At 43.7% G+C, this 21688-nt stretch overlaps 1 protein-coding gene across 8 annotated transcripts in view; it reads left to right on the forward strand.

Annotated features, from left to right (window-relative positions):
* Positions 1 to 21129, forward strand: part of CDC14B (cell division cycle 14B) — an 81530-nt gene extending 60401 nt beyond the window's left edge. For 2 of the 8 annotated variants that reach the window (XM_040416972.1, XM_040416976.1), the window contains exons 9-15: positions 2688 to 2918; positions 3672 to 3810; positions 5833 to 5995; positions 8749 to 8849; positions 17203 to 17310; positions 18974 to 19033; positions 19372 to 21127. In XM_040416972.1, the coding sequence (XP_040272906.1) occupies positions 2688 to 2918; positions 3672 to 3810; positions 5833 to 5995; positions 8749 to 8849; positions 17203 to 17310; positions 18974 to 19033; positions 19372 to 19408 (839 nt within the window). In that variant the 3' untranslated portion in view covers positions 19409 to 21127. Of the gene's footprint in view, positions 1 to 2687; positions 2919 to 3671; positions 3811 to 5832; positions 5996 to 8748; positions 8850 to 14593; positions 14736 to 17202; positions 17311 to 18973; positions 19034 to 19371 lie in introns of those variants that run through there. The other 6 variants (XM_040416974.1, XM_040416979.1, XM_040416973.1 and 3 more) reach the window with 4 other exon arrangements.
* Positions 21130 to 21688: the final 559 nt, after the last annotated feature.

Raw genomic sequence — 21688 nt, forward strand, 5'->3', positions numbered from 1 at the left:
CCTCATAGGGACCAGCAGACCTGTGCAAATGCCTGATATTCAGTGCACCTTTAAAATCTGCTACTGGAACTTGGTAGTTTTTGGTTGCCAGTTGATATCTATGGGAAATAATAGGCTTGGCTACAAAAATAAAGTCTAAAGTAATGTGGTGACCCCCTGGATTCAGGCCCCATTTAGTGTGAGGGGTCTGTAAGACCTGGAGTATCTTCTTGTTAAGTATTGGACATTCTGGAGCCACATGGTGCTTTAGGGCTCTTTCACACTTGCGTTGTCCGGATCCGGCGTGTACTCCATTTGCCGGAATTACACGCCGGATCCGGAAAAACGCAAGTGAACTGAAAGCATTTGAAGACGGATCCGTCTTCAAAATGCGTTCAGTGTTACTATGGCACCCAGGACGCTATTAAAGTCCTGGTTGCCATAGTAGTAGTGGGGAGCAGTATACTTACAGTCCGTGCGGCTCCCGGGGCGCTCCAGAATGACGTCAGAGCGCCCCATGCGCATGGATAACGTGTCCATGCGATCACGTCATCCATGCGCGTGGGGCGCACTGACGTCACTCTGGAGTGCCCGGGGAGCCGCACGGACGGTAAGTATACTGCTCCCCACTACACTTTACCATGGCTGCCAGGACTTTAGCGTCCTGGCAGCCATGGTAACCATTCAGAAAAAGCTAAACGTCGGATTCGGCAATGCGCCGAAACGACGTTTAGCTTAATGCCTCTCAATGGGCATTAATACCGGATTCGGCCTTGCGGCAAGTGTTCAGGATTTTTGGCCGGAGCAAAAAGCGCAGCATGCTGCTGTATTTTCTCCGGCCAAAAAACTTTCCGGTCCGGAACTGAAGACATCCTGATGCATCCTGAACGGATTTCTCTCCATTCAGAATGCATTGGGATAAAACTGATCAGGATTCTTCCGGCATAGAGCCCCGACGATGGAACTCTATGGCGGAACAGAACAACGCAAGTGTGAAAGAGCCCCTAAAAGGACACTGACAGGCCCAATAAGCATATTTAGGTATATATATGACAGTATGACAGTACAGGTCTTATAAAGTGTATTAGATATATACCTAAATATGCTTATTGGGCCTGTCAGTGTCCCTTTTAAGGTGTCTGCTTTTTAATGGTTGATTCTATGATGGGAGCCCAAATATAAGTCAGTGGGGTTAGTCACTTGTAGTTTGGATCCATTGTATGTGGCACAATGACGTGACATCTTTTATAAATGGGTGGTGCTTGTCTGAACGTAGCCTTAGGCCCCTTTTCACACGGGAGAGTATTCCGCGCAGGTGCAATGCGTGACGTGAATGCATTGCACCCGCACTGAATCCTGACCCATTCAGTTCAATGGGGCTGTGTACATGAGCGTTGTTTTTCACGCAACACAGGCCCCATAGAAATTAATGGTGCAAATCACATAGCATCCGCAAGCAAGTGCGGATGCGGTGAGATTTTCATGCATGGTTGCTAGGAGATGATGTTAGTAAATGGGGATGAGCAACCCTGGACCCCATTTAAAATCAATTCACTGTATTATTTTGCCTTCTAACATGGTTATAAAGGAAAATAATAGCATTCTTTATACAGAATGCTTACTAAAATGTCCATTGAGGGGTTAAAAAATAACTCGCCTCATCCACTTAATCGCACAGCCGGTATCGTTCTTTCTTCCTCCTGCAGGACCTGTCAGCGCAAGTCCTGCTGAATGAAGATAGAAGGTTCTTCTATCTTCATTCAGCAGGACCTTCGCTGACGTCGCCACACTCACCACGTGGTGAGCGCAATGACGTCATCGAAGGTCCTTCTGTAGGTCCTGCAGGAAGAGGAAAGAAGACTATACCGGCTGCGCGATCAAGTGGATGAGGTGAGAGGGACATTTTAGTAAGCATTCTGTATGAAGAATGCTATTCTTTTCCATTATAACCATGTTAGAAGGGAAAATAATAAAATTAATAGAACACCGATCCCAAACCCGAACTTCAGTGAAGAAGTTCGGGTCTTGGTACCACATTCAGTTTTTTTATCACGCACATGCAAAACGCATTGCACTCACGCGGAAAAAACTGAACAACGGAACACAATCGCAGACAAAACTGACTGAAATTGCGTATCTACTCGCGTGGGTTTGCCACAATGCACCCGCAACGCATCCAGACAAAAACCGTGACGCCCGTGTGAAAGGGACCTTTGTGAAAGCATTTCTCTGTATTTTTTTATAAACTGGGATAAATGATGACTGATCACGCAGCTCTACTAGCTCCTGCTTTATCTGGCACCAGTATTGGCTGTAGGCCAGCTGGAAACCCGGCACTTATGCCGGAAGGTGGCCGGATCACCACTGGACCTCATTATAGTCGGTGAGGATCCGGCATTGAACTGTAGAATCTGGCAAGGCCTGATCCGGTGGAATCCAGCAGATCTGATGACGCAGATGTGAAAAAACCCTTATACATACAGAGGGAAGGTAGAGGAGACCTGCCAAAAAGAGAAATGAAGAGATCGCCAAGTGTGCAAAGGAAAATATCTTCTGTGCAGTTAGCTGGCCTGTGGCAGCATACAGCTCTGAACGGTTCCTATAGATTTAGTTCCCACTCTGGTCTGTTTCAGTAAGAAATTGCATTCAGAATAAATATACTGTGTGGTTATGACTATAAAACCTTCTCATGCGCTCTACTTATCTAGGATACCCTCATCATGCTCCAGAAGCATACTTCCCGTACTTCAGAGAACACCACGTTTCTACAATTGTGCGCCTGAATAAAAAGATGTACGAAGCAAAGCGGTTTACAGATGCCGGTTTTGAACATCATGATCTATTCTTTATTGATGGAAGTACCCCAAGTGACCCCATAGTGAAGAAGTTCCTGAACATCTGTGAAAATGCAGAAGGCGCCATAGCTGTACATTGCAAAGGTAAGTCGTAGTGCGCCAAGTTCTAGGCTTCCTCTTACGATATGTACATTCTGAGCTGATATTTCCATTGCATTTTGCTTTTCTATGTTTCCTCGTTGAGATGAGGACTGCCTTATTATTATTATTATTATTATTTTTTTTTTTTCTGCTTCCTTCACTGGTTTGTTTATAATGCACATAAAAAGTATCGCTTGTAGTGCGTTTTCATATTTCCTTATTTTCCAAACTTTCAGCTAAAATCTGGCTGTAAAAAAAGTGCAGTTTTTCTTAAAGGGAACCAGTCACCAGGATTTTGTGTATAGAGCTGAGGACATGGGCTGCTAGATGGCCGCTAGCACATCCGCAATACCCAGTCCCCATAGCGCTGTGTGCTTTTATTGTGTAAAAAAACCGATTTGATACATATGCAAATTAACCTGAGATGAGTCAGAGCTTGAAAATATGACTTCTCTGGTCACACAAGTAAGAGAAGACTTATGTTAATTTGCATATGTATCAAATCGGTTTTTTTACACAATAAAAGCACACAGGGCTATGGGGACTCGGTATTGCGGATGTGCTAGCGGCCATCTAGCAACCCATGTCCTCAGCTCTATACACAAAATCCCAGTGCCAGGTTCCCTTTAGGAATCCTACATGTGAAACCACCCTTACTGTGATCCAGGTTTATTTATACCAGTGCCGTCAGTTTAGATAATTTGTAGAGTCCTCTCTTTGATCGTTTTGGTACATAAGTGTTTGCTGTGTTTTCAGCTGGTCTGGGGAGAACAGGTACGCTGATAGCTTGTTACATGATGAAGCATTATAGAATGACTGCTGCAGAAACCATTGCCTGGATCCGAATATGTAGACCTGGTTCTGTGATTGGACCTCAGCAACAATTCCTGGTTGAGTAAGTTTTGCCAGTGGAAGAATTCATACTGTTTTATATAGGTAATGTGTATAGTTGAGTATGTTGTGAGATGCAGCATGAAAAACTGCCGCAGCAGGAAGCAATGTTCCATTCAGTCCCTTAAAGGATAACTGTCACACTTAGACCCTAATTTCAATTTTCATATATGTAGTTACTAATAACATGATATTCCAGAATCAGTTACTATTAGATTGACTTTCCCCATATTTAATAAGATTCTGCCCTTAGCAACCAGTCTGCATAAAACTGCAATTTCACTGTTCAGTTAAGATGGCCGCCACTGCCCTCACCCTGAGGCTAATCCCGCCTGCCCTCACTAGCCAGTAACAATAGCCCCCCAAAAGTGTCAGTAACCAGAGCCCTCCCCCCTAAAGGGTTAATCTCCTGCAGCACAAAGGGGTCCTCTTACCACATGTTGCTTTCATTTATACACTGAGCAGTTGGCAGATCTCCCTTCCCTGGTCTGCGCTGCTTCAACTATGCATTCTCCAGCTCTCCTTCTCTCCTGAGTGAGGGAGCGTCTACCAAGCGCAGGGACAGGGAGAAGTGCACACAGCCCAGTCACTGTTATCAGCTGCTGGGGAGGACCTGGCTTTAATCATTTACTTACAGTCCCTGGCTGTCTGTAATCTGACCTTGCACGCAGCGTGCTTCGGACCATGCCTAGCAACCCTATTTTAAGCACAGGTAAAAGTAGGCAGTACAGGGAACAAAAATGTGGAATTAAGGGGTAATTGAATACACAGTGAAAAGTTGAAATGGGGACACCAAGGAGATATTAATCACCACAATCCAATACTCCAAAAAAATAAAATACAACAGTTATACTTTAAGCATGTAGTGGCTGATGAGATCAATCAAATCAATATTTAATGCTAAATTATTGAGTCTTTTATTGCAAGTCCGTGTGATTAGCATGCAGCAAATTTTTTTTTTTTCTTTTCATTTTTGCTGTGGTCGCAACCATAGGCCTCATGCACGTGACCGTTTTGCGGTCCATAAGTTGCGGCTCTACAAAGCTAGGATACCAGCCATTTTCCTGTTCTGCACGTCCCATCCTATGTTAAAAATGCCTATTCTTGGCCACACAACGGACAGCCCCTTTAAAGAAACCATCCCCTTTAAAGATGCATTCCCACAAACATTTTTATTCCTTGACCGGTTAGACAGGTGTAATGATGTGTGATGATGTAATCTTCTTACCAGTGACTGTATTTGGGAGTTATAACCTCCCTTCTGATCTTCAGCTGTGACAAACACTCCAACTGTCAGGACAGGAAGTCAGTTGCTTCTCTAGTCATTCCTGAGACTTGCATTGAAGCTCCCATAGGAATACATAGATACTGGCTTCAAATACCACAGCATATATGAGTGGACATGGAGTGTTGGTTACATGGCACAGCTGGGGATGAGAAGGGAGGTTATAACTCAAATACATCAGCTGGTAAGATTACATTCACTACAGTTTACATCATGTACCTTTTCTAAGGCTACTTTCACACTCGCATTTGGTGCGGATCCATCATGGATCTGCACAAACGCATCCGTTCAGAACACCATTGAAAGTTAATGGGGGACGGATCCGTTTTCTATTGTGCCAGATTATTGTCATAGAAAACGGATCCGTCCCAATTGACTTACATTGTGTGTCAGAATGGATCCGTTTGGCTCAGTTTCGTCAGATGGACACCAAAACACTGCAAGCAGCGTTTTGGTGTCCACTTCCAAAGCGGAATGCAGACAGAACGGAGGCAAACTAATGCATTCTGAGCGGATCCTTTTCCATTCAGAATGCATTAGGGCAAAACTGATCCGTTTTGGACCGCTTGTGAGATCCCTGAACAGATCTCGCAAACGGAAAGCCAAAACGCCAATGTGAAAGTAGCCTAACATGGTATTGTAAAGTTTGCAAAAAATCTGACCTCTGCCATATGTGTTTCGCACAAGTTCTCCATTTTAGATAAAGGTGAGATAATCCATAAGGTGTTATATATTTTACAGCAAGCAAATGAGTCTCTGGAACGAAGGCGACATTTATCGCAAAAAGAGGAAAGAGCAGGAAAATGGCAACAAAGTAGCGGTAACCTTTATTCTGTCTGGGGTGGATGACATTTCACTTCATGACGATCTGGACAAAGCCTCTGGCAAAGAAGACATTGAACTGGTAAGTCTGTGGAGAGCATGCACACGTCCAGCTTCATTTCATCCTCTGCACCTCTGTATACACACAGTAAGGCTGCGTTCACACGGGCGAGATTTCCGCGCAGGTGCAATGCGGTAGGTGAACGTATTGCACCCGCACTGAATCCCGACCCATTCATTTCAATGGGGCTGTTCAGATGAGCGGTGATTTTCACGCATCACTTGTGCGTTGCGTGAAAATCTCAGCATGCTCTATATTCAGCGTTTTTTACGCAACGCAGGTCCCATAGAAGTGAATGGGGTTCCGTGAAAATCGCAAGCAAGTGCGGATGCGGTGCGATTTTCACGCATGGTTGCTAGGTGACAGTCTATTCACTGTATTATTTCCCCTTCTAACATGGTTATAAGGGAAAATAATAGCATTCTGAAAACAGAATGCTTAGTAGGTGATCAATTGAGGGTTAAAAAAAATAATAATTAACTCGCCTTCTCCTCTTGATCGCGTAGTTGCCGGTCTTTTCTTTACTTCTTTAATGATGAGCTGTGGGCTAAAGGACCTGTGGTGACGTCAGATCACATGCTCCATCACCACTGTGATGGACCATGTGATCTGACGTCACCACAGGTCCTTTAGCCCACAGCTCATCGTTAAAGAAGAGACCGGCAACTACGCGATCAAGAGGAGAAGGTGAGTTATTTTTTTTAACCCTCAATTGATCACCTACTAAGCATTCTGTTTTCAGAATGCTATTATTTTCCCTTATAATCATGTTATAAGGGGAAATCATACAATCTACACTACAACTAACCCAAACCTGAACTTCTGTGAAGAAGTTCCGGTCTGGGTACCACAGTCGGTTTTTTTATCACGCGGGTGCAAAACGCATTGCACCCGCCCGATAAAAACTGAACATCGGAACGCAATCGCAGTCAAAACTGACTGCAATTGCGTTCCTACTCGTGTGGGTTTGCTGCAATACACCGGGACGCATCCGGACCTAATCCAGACACGCTCGTGTGAACCCAGCCTAATGGGATTTGTGTTAGATACTATCGCCTTAAGGCTACGTCTACACAACGACATTTGTTGCGCGACAATTAGGGCACAACTACACCGCAACATTTTGTTGCACTAATGTCGCCCGACAATTTTTATAATGGCAGTTTATGGTGTCGCACTGCAACATGCAACAGTCGCAGAAAATCCATTTGAGATGGATTCTTCTGCTACTGTTGCGTCGCAGTCGCAGCATGTTGCAGTGCGACACCATAGACTGCCATTATAAAAAATTGTCGTGCGACATTAGTGCAACAAAATGTCGCGCGACAAATGTCGTCGTGTAGACGTTGCCTTAGGCATTTTTCAAGCTTCTGACATCGTGCAGAAGGTAGTGAGTTAAGACCTCCATTTGTCACTTGTGAAAAGACGTGACAACTGAGCACCTTTCAGTTATTTTAATTAAAACAGGCAAAAACACTGTTTGTAATTGGATTAATACAAAGAGTTAGGCCTCTTTCACACGACAGTGTTTTGTTTTTTTCCGCCGTTTACGGGCCGTTTTTTGCGTTCCATATACGGTCCATATATACAATGCATCTGTATGTCTTCCATATCCGTTCCGTTTTTGTGGAACCGTCTATTAAAAATTTTATGCCCAGCCCAATTTTTTTCTATGTAATTACTGTATATGCCATACTGAAAAACGGAACGGAAACACTACTGGAAAAAAAAAGGAAAAACGGGCTGCAAAACACTGACAGACATACGGTCGTGTGAACGAGTCCTAAACTTGTTTTTGTCAAGGTTTATGCTGCTTTGACTTATCTGAAGGCAGCATAGACTAACGAAGACCCTGGTTGAAATGCAGGACTTAAATGCTGGAGTCCTGATGTAAATAAGTTACTCCTCTCCCCCCCTGCTCTTCCACAAATGATTGACAGATTTCATCCTATACTGTATATAAGGAGAAGGCAGTCTATCAGCATTGGAGGCAAGGCATCTGGGAGCTCATGATTGAGGATTCCAGAGAGCGTGCATTAAAGGGGTTATCTGGGTATACATGTTTCACTTTCCCTTCCCCTGCCAGGCCCTGCAACGTCTACTAATGTACTACATTTTATGTCTCTCTCCGGAGATCAGGAGTTTGATCACATGATGTTGAGACTGTATTTCCTCTGACATCACGACAATGCCTCTCATGATCCCCTCTGTCAGAATCCCCACCCGAATGGTCGTGATGTCAGACCCATGTGATCTTGGAATGGGCTGGTCGAAGCTCTCAATCCACAAGCAGGGTGGGTGAATTCCACTGCTTGTCGTATCAAATCTGTGTGGGAGGAGGATGATGGCGGGTGTAGTGGGCAGAGTTTTTGGCCCAGGGAAGGGTGTAATAGGCTTTTACATTTCTGTCTGATCTTACAGCACTATGGGAAGTGTTGTGACTGCAGCTCATCTACGCCCACAACCTGGGAGTTCAGGTTGTACACAATGGAGCGCAGCAGGACATGGAGATTGAAGTGAAGATTAGGAAAAGTTGGCAGGTACACTATGCTCTGTAGGAGACTAGATGAGGTGTACACAATTGCATGACATTTTTTAGGATTGTGCACAATCCCTTTAAATTGAGCAGACTCCAGCAATCTGGTCCCATGGATCTGCTGTACAGTGATTTTTGAGAAAATGATGGCACAATAAAACGTATGTGACCCTGCATTGGAATCCAGGTCGCCAAATTGTTGATTAGCTAATAGCCACTTAAATTTTTTCCTAAACAGTACAGTGATGACGATGAGTCCATTAGCGTGACACAGGGGGATAAACTACGTGTCTTGAAAAGTAAGAGACAGACGAGGACATCATCTGCTGCTCCACTGTCGTAAGTAAACCTTTGTTGAATTGCTGTGGTTAGGATTTTAGCCCTCTGCCCGGTGGAAGGTGGGGCATAAGAGGAGCTTCTCATAACTTAAAATTCTGATGCTTTCTAGTCATCGGATGTGAATTTAAAATGGATTTTAGGAATAAAGTACTTTCAGCGTTTCAGCTCCCTGTTTGGTAATCCAGTTTCTTTGCTTACAGAGATACTAGCATTTTTATGTTCTCCTATTTTCTGAAGCTGTTTTTGCCAAAGTGACAATAATAATATTAGTAAACTTGTTAGAAAGATTTTAGAAGGAAAATTATTTTTAACACTCAGCCCTTAACGGCTAGAACTTTAGGGCAATTCCAGCTATTTTCAGGATTTTTTTTTTTTTTTTTTCTGTATGTATTCTGTGACATTGGATTGTCGTAATACACCTTTCTTTCTAAGCAAAGCACAGACATTCATTTGCTTTGGAGGTAACCGTATACTTTGCTGAGAGTTGTACTTTTCTGTCTTTTGACCGTTGTCATGTAATATCTGGCACTAAGGGTACTTTCACACTTGCGTTGTTTGATTCCGGCAGGCAGTTCCGTTGCCTGAACTGCCTGCCTGATCAGGCAAACTGTATGCAAACGCATGTCATTTTTTCTGACTGATCAGGATCCTGATCAGTCAGAAAAATGCATTCTCACTTTTAAAGGTCTGTGCATGCGCAGTCCGGAAGGACTGATCCTGCATTCCGGTATTTTGAATGCCAGATCCGGCACGAATACATTCCTATGGAAAAAAAATGCCGGATCCGGCATTCGGGCAAGTCTTCAGTTTTTTTTCGCCCAAGATAAAAACGTAGCATGCTGCGGTTTTCTCTTTTGCCTGATCAGTCAAAATGACTGAACTGAAGACATCCTGATGCATCCTGAACGGATTGTTCTCCATTCAGAATCCATGGGGATATGCCTGATCAGTTATTTTCCTGTATAGAGCCCCTTTGACGGAACTCTATGCCGGAAAAGAAAAACGCTAATGTGAAAGTAGCCTAAGCGGATATGATATAATCCGAAATGTTATGGTTCTCATGAATATCAGCTGGCATGTATGAGATGGTTCGTGCGGACATTATATTAACGTTTGCCATATACAAGTGTTACGTTCTCACTGAATTGCTGTTTGGCTATTTTATTATATACGTACGTGAGCGTTTTTGTTGTCGTGGACTGCAACAATAAAAAAAAACACCCACAGCTGCTCATTCTTGCGAATGTCACAGAGCATATCGGATAGCTCCGAGAGCAGGCGATGATCAGAAACAAATGTTCTTATGAACGATCATTCCTGATAATTGCCCCCACAGTCGCTGAATTTACATTTAGCAGTGATCAAAGTATTATGGAGCTGAACGATTGTAACAATGTCCCCATACAGTTTCCTTGTGTGTCGGCAGCACATCCCCTCTTTACACAGTACAATGTGCTGCTGACGAACGAGGATTTTGTGGCTTATAAAATTTGCAAACGCCCAGCAAATGAGTGGTGATTGACGTCACATACAAACATTTGTCCCCTATAATCGCACCAATCCTCAGCACTTCCAAAGAGTCTTTAGATGTCTTCACTAATTGGTTTTACAAAATGTGCACAAATTTGTGCCATTTGCTTTCACCCCAATGTCTATGGACATCTTTAGCAACTTGGACAATCCTTACAATTGAAGGGTTTGCTTGATACATTAGGATATATAGGTATGTAATGAAGTCCGAAGAACTCTAAGCTCTGTGGCTCATGTTTGTTTGCCCATTTTCAGACAAGTGTATTCAGTCCGGGAAACGCTCTGTGTGGGAGCTGTATTTCTTGGACTGAATACTGCTCTGAACTGAACTCGCATCATCATGATTTATAATGCTGTGAATTCCCCTCTGACCTCAGGTCTACTAAACTGTAGTCATGGCTTTATGTGACTACAGTTCAGCAGACACTGAATTGTAGTTTCCTGGACTGAATGCACTTAAACCAGCCTTAGGCTGAGTTCACACGGGCGGTGCGGGAAAATGTGCGGGTGCTTTGCGGGAACACGCGCAATTTTTCCGCGTGAGTGCAAAACATTGTAATGCGTTTTGCACTCTCGTGAGAAAAATCGCGCATGTTTGGTACCAAAACCCGAACTTCTTCACAAAAGTTTGGGCTTGGGATCGGTGTTCTGTAGATTGTATTATTTTCCCTTATAACCATGTTATAAGGGAAAATAATAATGATCGGGTCTCCATCACCATAGTCTCCTAGCAACCGTGCGTGAAAATCGCACCGCATCCGCACTTGCTTGCGGATGCTTGCGATTTTCACGCAACCCCATTCACTGCTATGGGGTCTGCGATTTTCACGCAACGCACAAGTGATGCGTGAAAATCACCGCTCATATCAACAGCCCCATAGAAATGAATGGGTCCAGATTCAGTGCGGGTGCAATGCGTTCACCTCCCGCATTGCACCCACGTGGAATACTCTCCCGTGTGAACTCAGCCTTAAGCTTCTTGGCAGTCTTAAATTGCTCATTGCTTGTCTTTGTGGCTTAAATATTTTTTGAATCTTGTAGAAGGTATAAAAACACTTAAACTACCAATAAGGCCTCATGCACAAGGCCTTCGGGCGGCCGTGGCCGTATTGCGGCCTGCAAATGGCGGGTCGGCACCACGCATCACGGATGCTGACCCATTCACTTGAATGGGTCCGCAATTCCGGAGATGCGGAAGGGAGTCACAAAACAACCCTTGGAGCTATGTGGTCCTTCTGGACCTAGTTCCTACGTTATTCTATAGGCAGAATTTCTTTACCCTACCGCTGGAACCATGCGTCCTACAGCGTAAGCGGAATCCTGGCACTACCGCTGGATACCGCACTCCCTGTAGCTTACCCTCTTTCTATAGGCGGAGTAGTTACACTACCACTGAATTCTGTGATTCCTTAGGCGGAATATGTGCGCTTACCATTGGACCCTGTACATTCTGTAGCATACCCTCCTTCCATAGGCATAAGCGGAGTAATTGCCCTTGCACTGGGATGCCATACAGCCTGTAGCATTTCCCTCCTGCCATAGGCGGAGTACTGTACAGCTCATTGCATTATCCTCCTTCCATAGGCAGCATAATGGCATACCACTGGATACTGTACAGCCCGTGGCATTGCCCTCCTTCCTTAGGCAGAGTAATTGCACTTCCACTGGGTACTGTACAGCCCGTAGCATTATCCTCTTTCCATGGGCAGAGTAATCTTTTATCGGCGTAGTGTTTACATCCCATTGATTCCTATACGTCCTGTAGCATTGCCCTCTTTCCGTGGGGGGAATATTTACACCACCACTGGATACCATACATCCGGTAGCGTTAGCCACCTTCCAGAGGCGACGTAGTTGCACTACCACTGGATCCTATGCTTCCAGTAGCATTACCCTCCTTCCGTAATGGGAGTATTTGCACTTACTCTGGGTACTGTACATTCTGTAGCATTACGCTCCTTCTATAGAGAAATTGCACTACCACTGGATTCTATACAGACTATCGCATTACCCTTCTTCCTTAGACGGAGTAATTGCACTTCCACCGGATACTATACGTCCTGTTGCATTGCTCCCTACACAGGTGGAGTGATTGCACTAATGCTGGATATCATCTGTCCTGTCGGTTTTCCCCCTTATATAGGTGGTTTAGTTGCACCACAGTCGCATACTGTAGATTCTGTAGCCTTATCCTCCTTCTATAGAGTAATTGCACTATCGCTGGATCCTGGACAGACTGTCGCATTACTCTCCTTCCTTAGGCGGAGTATTGCACTTCCACCGGATACCATACGTCCTGTTGCTTTAACCCCTCCGCAGGCAGAGTAATTACACTCATACTGGATATCATCTGTCCTGTCGGCTTTCCCCCTTCTATTGGGGGATTAGTTGCTACAGGATCTATAGCACGCAATTGTGGTGCATTACCTTCCCCCCCCCCCCTTTGGGCATCCCTACTTCTTCCCCATGGGGGCAAGTTTTGTCACGTCTGCAGTTCTTTGGCCTTTTGATATCCAGACACCATTTTCAGTTATTCTTCTTCTAATCAGTATTCCATTAAGGGTGTTTTTTTTTTTTTTCTTCTGGGGTTTTGATCCATGGGCATCACTCCCTTTAGCAGTCTTTTCGATCCCAGTCTATGTATTTCTCTCCTGTATCTTCCACAATTGCTCCGTTGCTTCTGGTGACTGACTTGTCTTCATTCTTGTCCGTCTTGAGGATATTCTGTGTGCTCTCCACTTCTTCTGAAGTCTCCTAAGGCTACTTTCACACTAGCGGCACGGACCTTGGCAGGCTCTTCTGTCAGGTGGACAGCCTGCCGGATCCGTCCTGACGCTAGTGACCGTGTGCCCCCGGACTGCCGCACCGTCCCCATTGACTATAATGGGGGTGGGGGCGGAGCTCCGGCGAGGCACGGCCGGAATAAAACTACGACATGTCTGACATTTTATTCCGGCAGCCTCTCTCTGTGCACTGCCGTGCTTAGCTGGAACTCCGCCCCCGACCCCATTATAGACAATGGGGACGGAGCGGCAGTCCGGGGGCACACTGTCACTAGTGGCAGGACGGATCCGGCAGGCTGTTCACCCAACGGAATAGCCTGCCGGAGGTCCGTGCCGCTAGTGTGAAAGTAGCCTTAGACGTGACTTGTATTCCCTGGGCTGTTCTTTCTTCTGCCCAGCCGGAGCATCTGCGTATTCAGGCGCTCTCTGACTGGCCTTCCGGAGAATGGGTCTTCCTGTCCCTTTTCAGGGTTCCTGGTGTGTCTTTCCCCCCGCATTTCTGTGCGGGGCCTTATGACCGGGCTTGGATTCGTTCTGTTCTTGTTCCCTCCCCATGGTATGGCTCTTTTTTAACGTCCCATGGTCTTCTGTGTCCCCCAATGATACGAGCGAGTAATAAGATATTTTTTTATTTTTTGTGCTTACCTGTAAAATCCTTTTCTCGCTGAGTTCTTTGGGGGGCACAGAAGACCATGGGTATAGCTGCTGCCACTAGGAGGAGACACTAAGCAAAAAAAAAGTGTTAGCGCCTCCCCTCCTGCAAACACTGAGCTAATCAGTTAGTACAAAAGCAGTAGGAGCAGCCAGAAGTCAACAGAAAATAAAAAGGAAGAAAACTGGAGATGGGTCATCAAGAACCAGAAGGACCCATCTAGGAGAACCAGAAATGTACATACAGGGTGGGAGCTGTGTCCCCCAATGAACTCGGCGAGAAAAGGACTTTACAGGTAAGCACAAAAAATCCTATTTTTTTTTTTTCACACTGTCCACAAACTCTGGCACATAGTCATAACAGCTCTGTTCTCAAGGTATTACTAATACAACATTCACCCAACTAAACTGCCCAATGATAGGGGTCCTGACAGGTCCTCTCTAAATCCTCAGTATAGTTGTAGCTGTCGCATGGATTATTTAGTCTTACAAGATATGGGTTTCCTGGTGGGGTGCAGGTGTTCATATTCAGCTTGGACTTGCGTTTACATAAGGGTGTATAAATTAGGATTTCTTGTTCAGCCTCTCTGCCCAGGGTTGGGCCCTACTTTACTGCACAGTATTGCAGTTGCCTTTTTGTATTCCCTTGCGCATGGTCCAGTGGAAGAGGATGCATGACCTCTGGAGCCTGTGATCCGTCATATGACACTGCCGTCGCCTGTGTGCTGTCATCCTGCTTCTCCATTTGCTTTTTTTGTTCATCTTCTCCCCTTCTTTTAGATGGGCCCTAGCTATGCTGTTCTCTGCATTGTGTGCCATTGTCACCTGGTGGATTGTATGTGGCTCCCCTCTACCCTTCGTGCTAATCTGTCTTGATGGTTTAAGAGCATACTAGCCTTCAGGACCATGGCCCTTGGCCAGTGTAAGTGTCTTGTCATATTCTGTGTTTTGTGTGGAAGTGCATGGGCTGTGTCTGCTGCCCCCCCCCCCCCCCTCCCTGGTTTGCTGTGTTCTGGAGCCAAATTTATATTTTCTGTTGAAAATCTCCCCAATGATAAAAAAAATAAAATAAAATCTCAGCATTTTTCCTTGTCTTAAAGAAGCACTTGGTGTTGCGTTTTGTTTTTTGTTTTTTTTGCAATGCTTCACATTGTAAACTCAGTATGAACTTCTGTAATTCTTTGTTCCTCCTGTCTTTTTCGCATCTTCTATTTCCATCCATTAAATCTCATGACATTTGGTTTGGCTACCTGCCCATAACAGCAGTCACTGTATTAACCAGAGATTTGGTAACTGGCTGCCAACATGAGGCAGAGTTTTCAGGCAGTGGGAGCCGCTTTTGCCGTTGCGCTGAGGAAGAAGACATTAAAAATGTGGAGTAAAAGTGGCAGTCGATATTTAGCACCAGTTTATTCTGCTTTTAATATTGAAAGAAGAAACTCCAGAGTGCTTCTTTTAAGCATGAATTGCCAAGTGCAGTGTGAGAAAATTGTAGTAATGCAACTGGTCCGGCTATAGCGCTGTACACTCTTGATATATTATATTATATTAAAAAATATTATATATATAATATATATAATTTTGGACACACCTTCTCATTCAAAGAGTTTTCTTTATTTTCATGACTATGAAAATTGTAGATTCACACTGAAGGCATCAAAACTATGAATTAACACATGTGGAATTATATATATATAACAAACAAGTGTGAAACAACTGAAAATGTGTCATATTCTAGGTTCTTCAAAGTAGCCACCTTTTGCTTTGATTACTGCTTTGCACACTCTTGGCATTCTCTTGATGAGCTTCAAGAGGTAGTCCCCTGAAATGGTTTTCACTTCACAGGTGTGCCCTGTCAGGTTTAATAAGTGGGATTTCTTGCCTTATAAATGGGGTTGAGACCATCAGTGGCGTTGAGGAGAAGTCGGGTGGATACACAGCTGATAGTCCTACTGAATAGACTGTTAGAATTTGTATTATGGCAAGAAAAAAGCTGCTAAGTAAAGAAAAACGAGTGGCCATCATTACTTTAAGAAATGAAGGTCAGTCAGCCGAAAAATTGGGAAAACTTTGAAAGTAAGGGCTATTTGACCATGAAGGAGAGTGATGGGGTGCTGCGCCAGATGACCTGGCCTCCACAGTCACCGGACCTGAACCCAATCGAGATGGTTTGGGGTGAGCTGGACCGCAGAGTGAAGGCAAAAGGGCCAACAAGTGCTAAGCATCTCTGGGAACCCCTTCAAGACTGTTGGAAGACCATTTCAGGGGACTACCTCTTGAAGCTCATCAAGAGAATGCCAAGAGTGTGCAAAGCAGTAATCAAAGCAAAAGGTGGCTACTTTGAAGAACCTAGAATATGACATATTTTCAGTTGTTTCACACTTGTTTGTTATGTATATAATTCCACATGTGTTAATTCATAGTTTTGATGCCTTCATAGTCATGAAAATAAAGAAAACTCTTTGAATGAAAAGGTGTGTCCAAACTTTTGGTCTGTACTGTATATATAATATATTTCTGTATAATCCAGCTTCCCCCAATATTTTAATATTTTATTTTCTTTCTTCACCTAATCCTACCTCTGGCTGGTCCTCATTCCCAAACTGCTCTTTTTATCTTTCTCCTCTGTTTCTCCGATAAGGCTGTGGAGTAAACTCTGTTACTTACCTTGGCCACCAGAGGGAGCTGCTCTTGCACATGAATTCATACAACTAGTATTGAGTTCCATAAGAGGTGACGTAGCTCTGTATATAGTGGTTCCCCTTAGTGGTAAATGGGTGGTTTTATGGTGTAAGTGTAAACAGAAATGGACTGTCCAATGTCACATTCTCCTGCACAGACCTAAAGACCGAGGCGGAGGTGCGGGGCACAGGTTTAATGAGGAGAGCCTCAGCGCTTGCTAGGCTTCGGACCACTCGCTGGGCATTTGCAAACTCATTTGGATTCAAACTTCATTTTCACAGCGATTGGACCTCTACCCAGGCACAAAGACATGTTTACTAGGCCGACACCACTGTCTAAATTTAAGACCGTTTTAATAAATCTCCCCTTTGTCCCCCATCGTATGCATCTTTGCCACTTTTAATGTATGTGACATTGTTTGCCTTGGCAGCAGCTGCCTGACACTGGTTCCAACATGTATTTTCAGAAATGGAGAACATAGAACAGTTTAGGTCAATGAATACATGTAATGTTTCCTTACCATTGAGAGCAAGGAAAAAGATCATCCTAGATATTGTTGCTTGTGTATTGGCTATATGCAGAAATCGACCAGTGTGGAATCTGTCATCGGTTGCCATCAGACCTCTGTTAGGATGACATGTGATGTTTGTATTTGGTCATTGCCTTCTGATGTGTGTATAATGCAGACCACATCAATCTTTTTTCAGAGTAATTCTGCAGTCCAGTTTGCAGAATCCCAGGTCAGATTTATCTGAGAGTTCATGCAATACAAAAAGGACAACCAGGTCTTCTACAGGAGGCAGCACACTGAGAGGGTAAGCTTGTACCTCCATATCCAGTATACATCGTTTGTTACAATAAAGACCTAGTTCATGTCCTGGAATTATATATAATATAGCCATTAAGGTAGGATAAGGTGCGTTTGCATATATTCTGCTTTGTTTGAGCAAATCTGCACCCCGCCAATGCAATCATGGGGTGCAGAGTAGTTGGCATGACAGCAGGGGGCCTTCTGAAGGCCCCCAGACCTGTTGTGTCCTGACCATTATTACATCCCACCTCTGGTAGGATGTAACATACTGCCTCAAACAATCGCAGGTACATGTCCCCTAAATGTAAAAAAAAAAAATATAAATTCTCATCTATTAAAAAAATGAACATAATTGGTATCACCACTCTACAGCAACCTGATCTATTAACCCCTAAGGACGGCCAGGTTTAAACATGGTGCCACTGCACTGTGCTCGAAGGGCATGCACATCTGCCTCAGGCCCTTTTTGAAAGATCAAAGAACTTCCAAAGTTATGTTCCCAGGGAGCCCTGCTTGTGCCGAGTTGTCTCGCATAGGCTACAATGGAAAGTTATTGTAGTGTATGGAAGAAGTGCTCAAATGATCACAAATTTAGATCACCCCCATTTCTCCTTATTAAAAATAAGCAATAAAAATAAAGATCACAGGCATCGCCGTGTCCCAAAATGCCTAGACTATTAAACTTTTTAAACATATTTTATGCATATCAGCTGTGCATTAAACAAGCCCTCATATGGTTATATCAATGAAAAAAAAAATTCTGGCTTTTGAAATGTGGAGATTAAGAAACCCAAAATGCAATCAGTGTGTTCTGTAGCAGGAGGAGCTGAGCAGATGGCTAAATGAGCAGTGCAGGGGGCTAGATCTTTACTGTGCTGTTGGTGCTTTTGAAGGCAGTGGCAGGGGATTTGATATCCCGGTAGTTGTAAATTTGATGAGAAGTGGATTACTATTCATCCATTTACCAAATATAATCTTTAAAGGAAACCTACCAGCAGAAATCTGTTAGGCACACTAGTGAACATTAGAATGCAGAGCATGCTTTATAATATCTATGCTCAGATATAATCAAACTTGTAGCCTAATAGCTGTTGAAAGAAACGGGGATAACCTTATGGAATCTGTAGCCCATCTATATGTGAATATTGATCCGTTTGACTTTGAATCCAGGTCTTCATGGCAATGCTGTACCTCACAGAAATGATTAAAAAAAAAATCATTAGAATCTTTACATAGAGAGAAAATATTAGAAAAACATTCTTAATGTATACTAAAGGGTCTTTGGGGCAGGCCTTCTTTAGGGTGCGGCGACCACAGCCGTGATCACAGGGGCATCCAAGTGTAGCAGCGATCCCTTAGAAATGAATGGGATTGCATTTGTGCCGCGAGACATGTGCGCCTCGTGCTGCAACCCCATTCATTTCTATGGGATCACTGCCACGCTGCGATGCCCCTGCAATCCTGGCCACAACAGCATCTCCATATGGCCGTATCCTTAAAGTGTTCCCAGAGCAGAGTAAGAAATGTGCAGGGAATAGAAGCGTTGGTTACTGGGTAGGATTGTGCCTCTTGTCTTTACCTTTTAATCATTCCTCTTCCTGTTCCTCTAACATGCGGCCTCTTGCTTGTTTCATTACTTGTTACCATTCTCTCTACTTTCCCCACAGCGTGATTCCTGAGCGGAAGAAAAGGATTGCTTTGCACCAAATGCGCTTAATGAAATTATGGTACTCTCCGGGCTCTGCTGCTCTTTGCCTGCAAGCTGTGCTTGACCAGCTCTTTCATTCTTATTAAAGCAAGCTGTCCGTATCGCTTTACCGCTAATCTAGCACTCCTTGATTGATTAGATCCATGGCTTGGCTGCTTTCATTTGATCTTTGTTTGCTTCACCAGTGTGTTGGTTTGGGGTGTGTGTGGTTTTACTTATCTGTTTCCTTTGTGTATGTGAAGTCACAGATACTTTTAGTTTTTTTGTTATTAGTTTTTTTTCATGTGTGCATATAATTGCCAGCCTTTGAGTTTAAACAGTTCTGATTTTTATTAGTATTTTATTATCATTTAACAGCCACACAGTGCCGCGGGCTCGGACGGTGTTGCGGTAAATAAATCGTCATTGGCTGGAACAGAAGATTGCCTTTTCAGAAGGATATAAAGAAATATGGAGAAGAATATGGACTTCTCGAAGAAAATGAAACCACAATCTGCCTTCCAAAAAAAAAAAAGAGAAAAAGAAACCAGATCTTAAATTATGTTCTTCCATTTTGCCTCCTCATCATCCGGAGAAGGAAGAAACCAGATTAGTGGTTTAAGACACTGTAAATTTACATCTGGTACCCGTTTTCTGTGGCAGTCCCATGCATGCAGCAGATGATGTGGCATGTACACCGTGATGGCAATCATTTCATGAGAACTGAGCACTTCCAGGTGCTGTAGGACATCTCAGTAAGAATTTGTGCAGCACATTCCATTGTCTTGTCAGCCAACCAATGATGAATCTCCTTGTTTTAAAAGGAGACTTTCCATATCTGTTATCTGTTTTGTGTGTATGTGTATATATCTGATGTGTAACCGAATACTTTATAACTCGCAATACCAAAGGGTTTCTCAGAATCGCTGTGGAAGACAGAAGATGGCTGGGCCAGGTCTCCTTACAAGAATTCCAATTAACTGGAAACTTTTAGTTCATGTACAGTTTGAAATTCTGAGCTAGTCTTCAAAGAATGAGGATCTTTTTAAAGAGAGACAGAAGTTTTTATTCTTCCAGACGGATGTTTTTTGTTTTTTCCAGCCAGCTTTACCTTTTATGGAAAAGTAATGTCCAAAATTAAGTTTCAAAGGTTTTTGAACTGCAAATTGTAAAATATGTTAATGTGTTGTTGTTTTTTTTTGTTTTTTTGGATTTATTTATACATTATGACTTTTACTTCTGTGGCATGAGTCTAAGACAACTATGCTTCAGATATGTGAGCTTTTAAAACGAATTACACTGTATGGATTCCAGTGAGTGTTGTCCCTTTATATCTAATCAGAAGGTCTGATCACATTAACATTTTGTTCAGTCTCGTACAACTTTCCAAACTTGCACAAATACAAAATTCCATCCCCGAGAACGCTATCATTAGATGGGCAGTCCCTATTATTCAGATGCAGTTTTGCATCCATATTGCAGAGGCAACATCAGGATCTGGGTGTTGAACTAACCATATGGATACAGTAATGACCATGTAGAACAGGGCTGTCAAACAGCCTACAGGTCCTATCTCCTGCACTGCCGGAGGGTACAACTAATTTATGATGAGGCACAGGCTGTAGATTTCGGTCTTAATTTGCACCTGAACATAGGCGCAAATGGCGGACTCGCTGGCCGTGCCGACTCCCCACCCTCTCCATATCCCCTTTTTCAGAAAGTGGCAAAGAGCCGCGCAGAAACGCCACTTGCATCAAAATTTGTCACCAGTGGCATTTATAAAGTCGCAAACACAAATTCTATGCCAAAAAGGCATAGGGATATGAGAAGTCTCACCCTCTGTGTTCAAAAAGATAAGCGCTAAGGGTGAGATTTATCATCTTCCTGGCGCCTGAAAAGTTGCAAACGTGTCATAAATTAAGCGCATCCTCCAGCATCACAGGGGATATCCAGAGCGGTACAGAAAGCGCTGGCCTTGCCCCTTGATGATAAATCCATAGAACTTCTTTAATACCAAGGGCTCTTTCACATGAGCGGATGGCGTGCGTGGAATCCACAGCGTGAAAGAGATCCAAGCCCCGTTCCGGACAGCAGAGACACAGAGCAGTAACATGACTGATAATCCTCTGTGCCTCTCTGTGATCTTTTTACTACACAATCACAGTGAGATAAAGTTGTCAGTGATTCTGTAGTAAAAAGATCAGAGGCACGGAGCGTTATCAGTCATGTTACTGCTCCGTGTCTCTGCTGTCCGGAGCGGGGCTTGGCTGTCATTCACGCTGCCGATTCCACGCACGGCATCCGCTCATATGAAAGAGCCCTAATTCTGCATTGAAAAAAGCATTTTATGTATAACTTCTTTTTTAGACAATGCCTAATAGTGACACACAGTCTTCCTATTCTCCTCTTGCGTTTTAGGGCTAATGCACACTAACATATATTTTTTCCACATCCGACCCACATTTTATGTGGGTCAGATGCAGACCCATTCACTTCAATTCACTGTGCTTTCCATTCTGCATTTTGATGCACTCCTATAGACTGTAATGTGTGTATTTAGAAACCATTACACACAAAACTCAGACATGCTGTGGATCTCAAATACTGACGTAAACTATACGCCCATGTGAAAAGCTCTATTCATTAACGTTAGCAGCGGAGTCTGGGCCATATACGGCTTGCAAATGTGCTCATG

This window comes from Bufo bufo, chromosome 2, assembly GCF_905171765.1.
Source record: "Bufo bufo chromosome 2, aBufBuf1.1, whole genome shotgun sequence".
Lineage (NCBI taxonomy): Eukaryota > Metazoa > Chordata > Amphibia > Anura > Bufonidae > Bufo > Bufo bufo.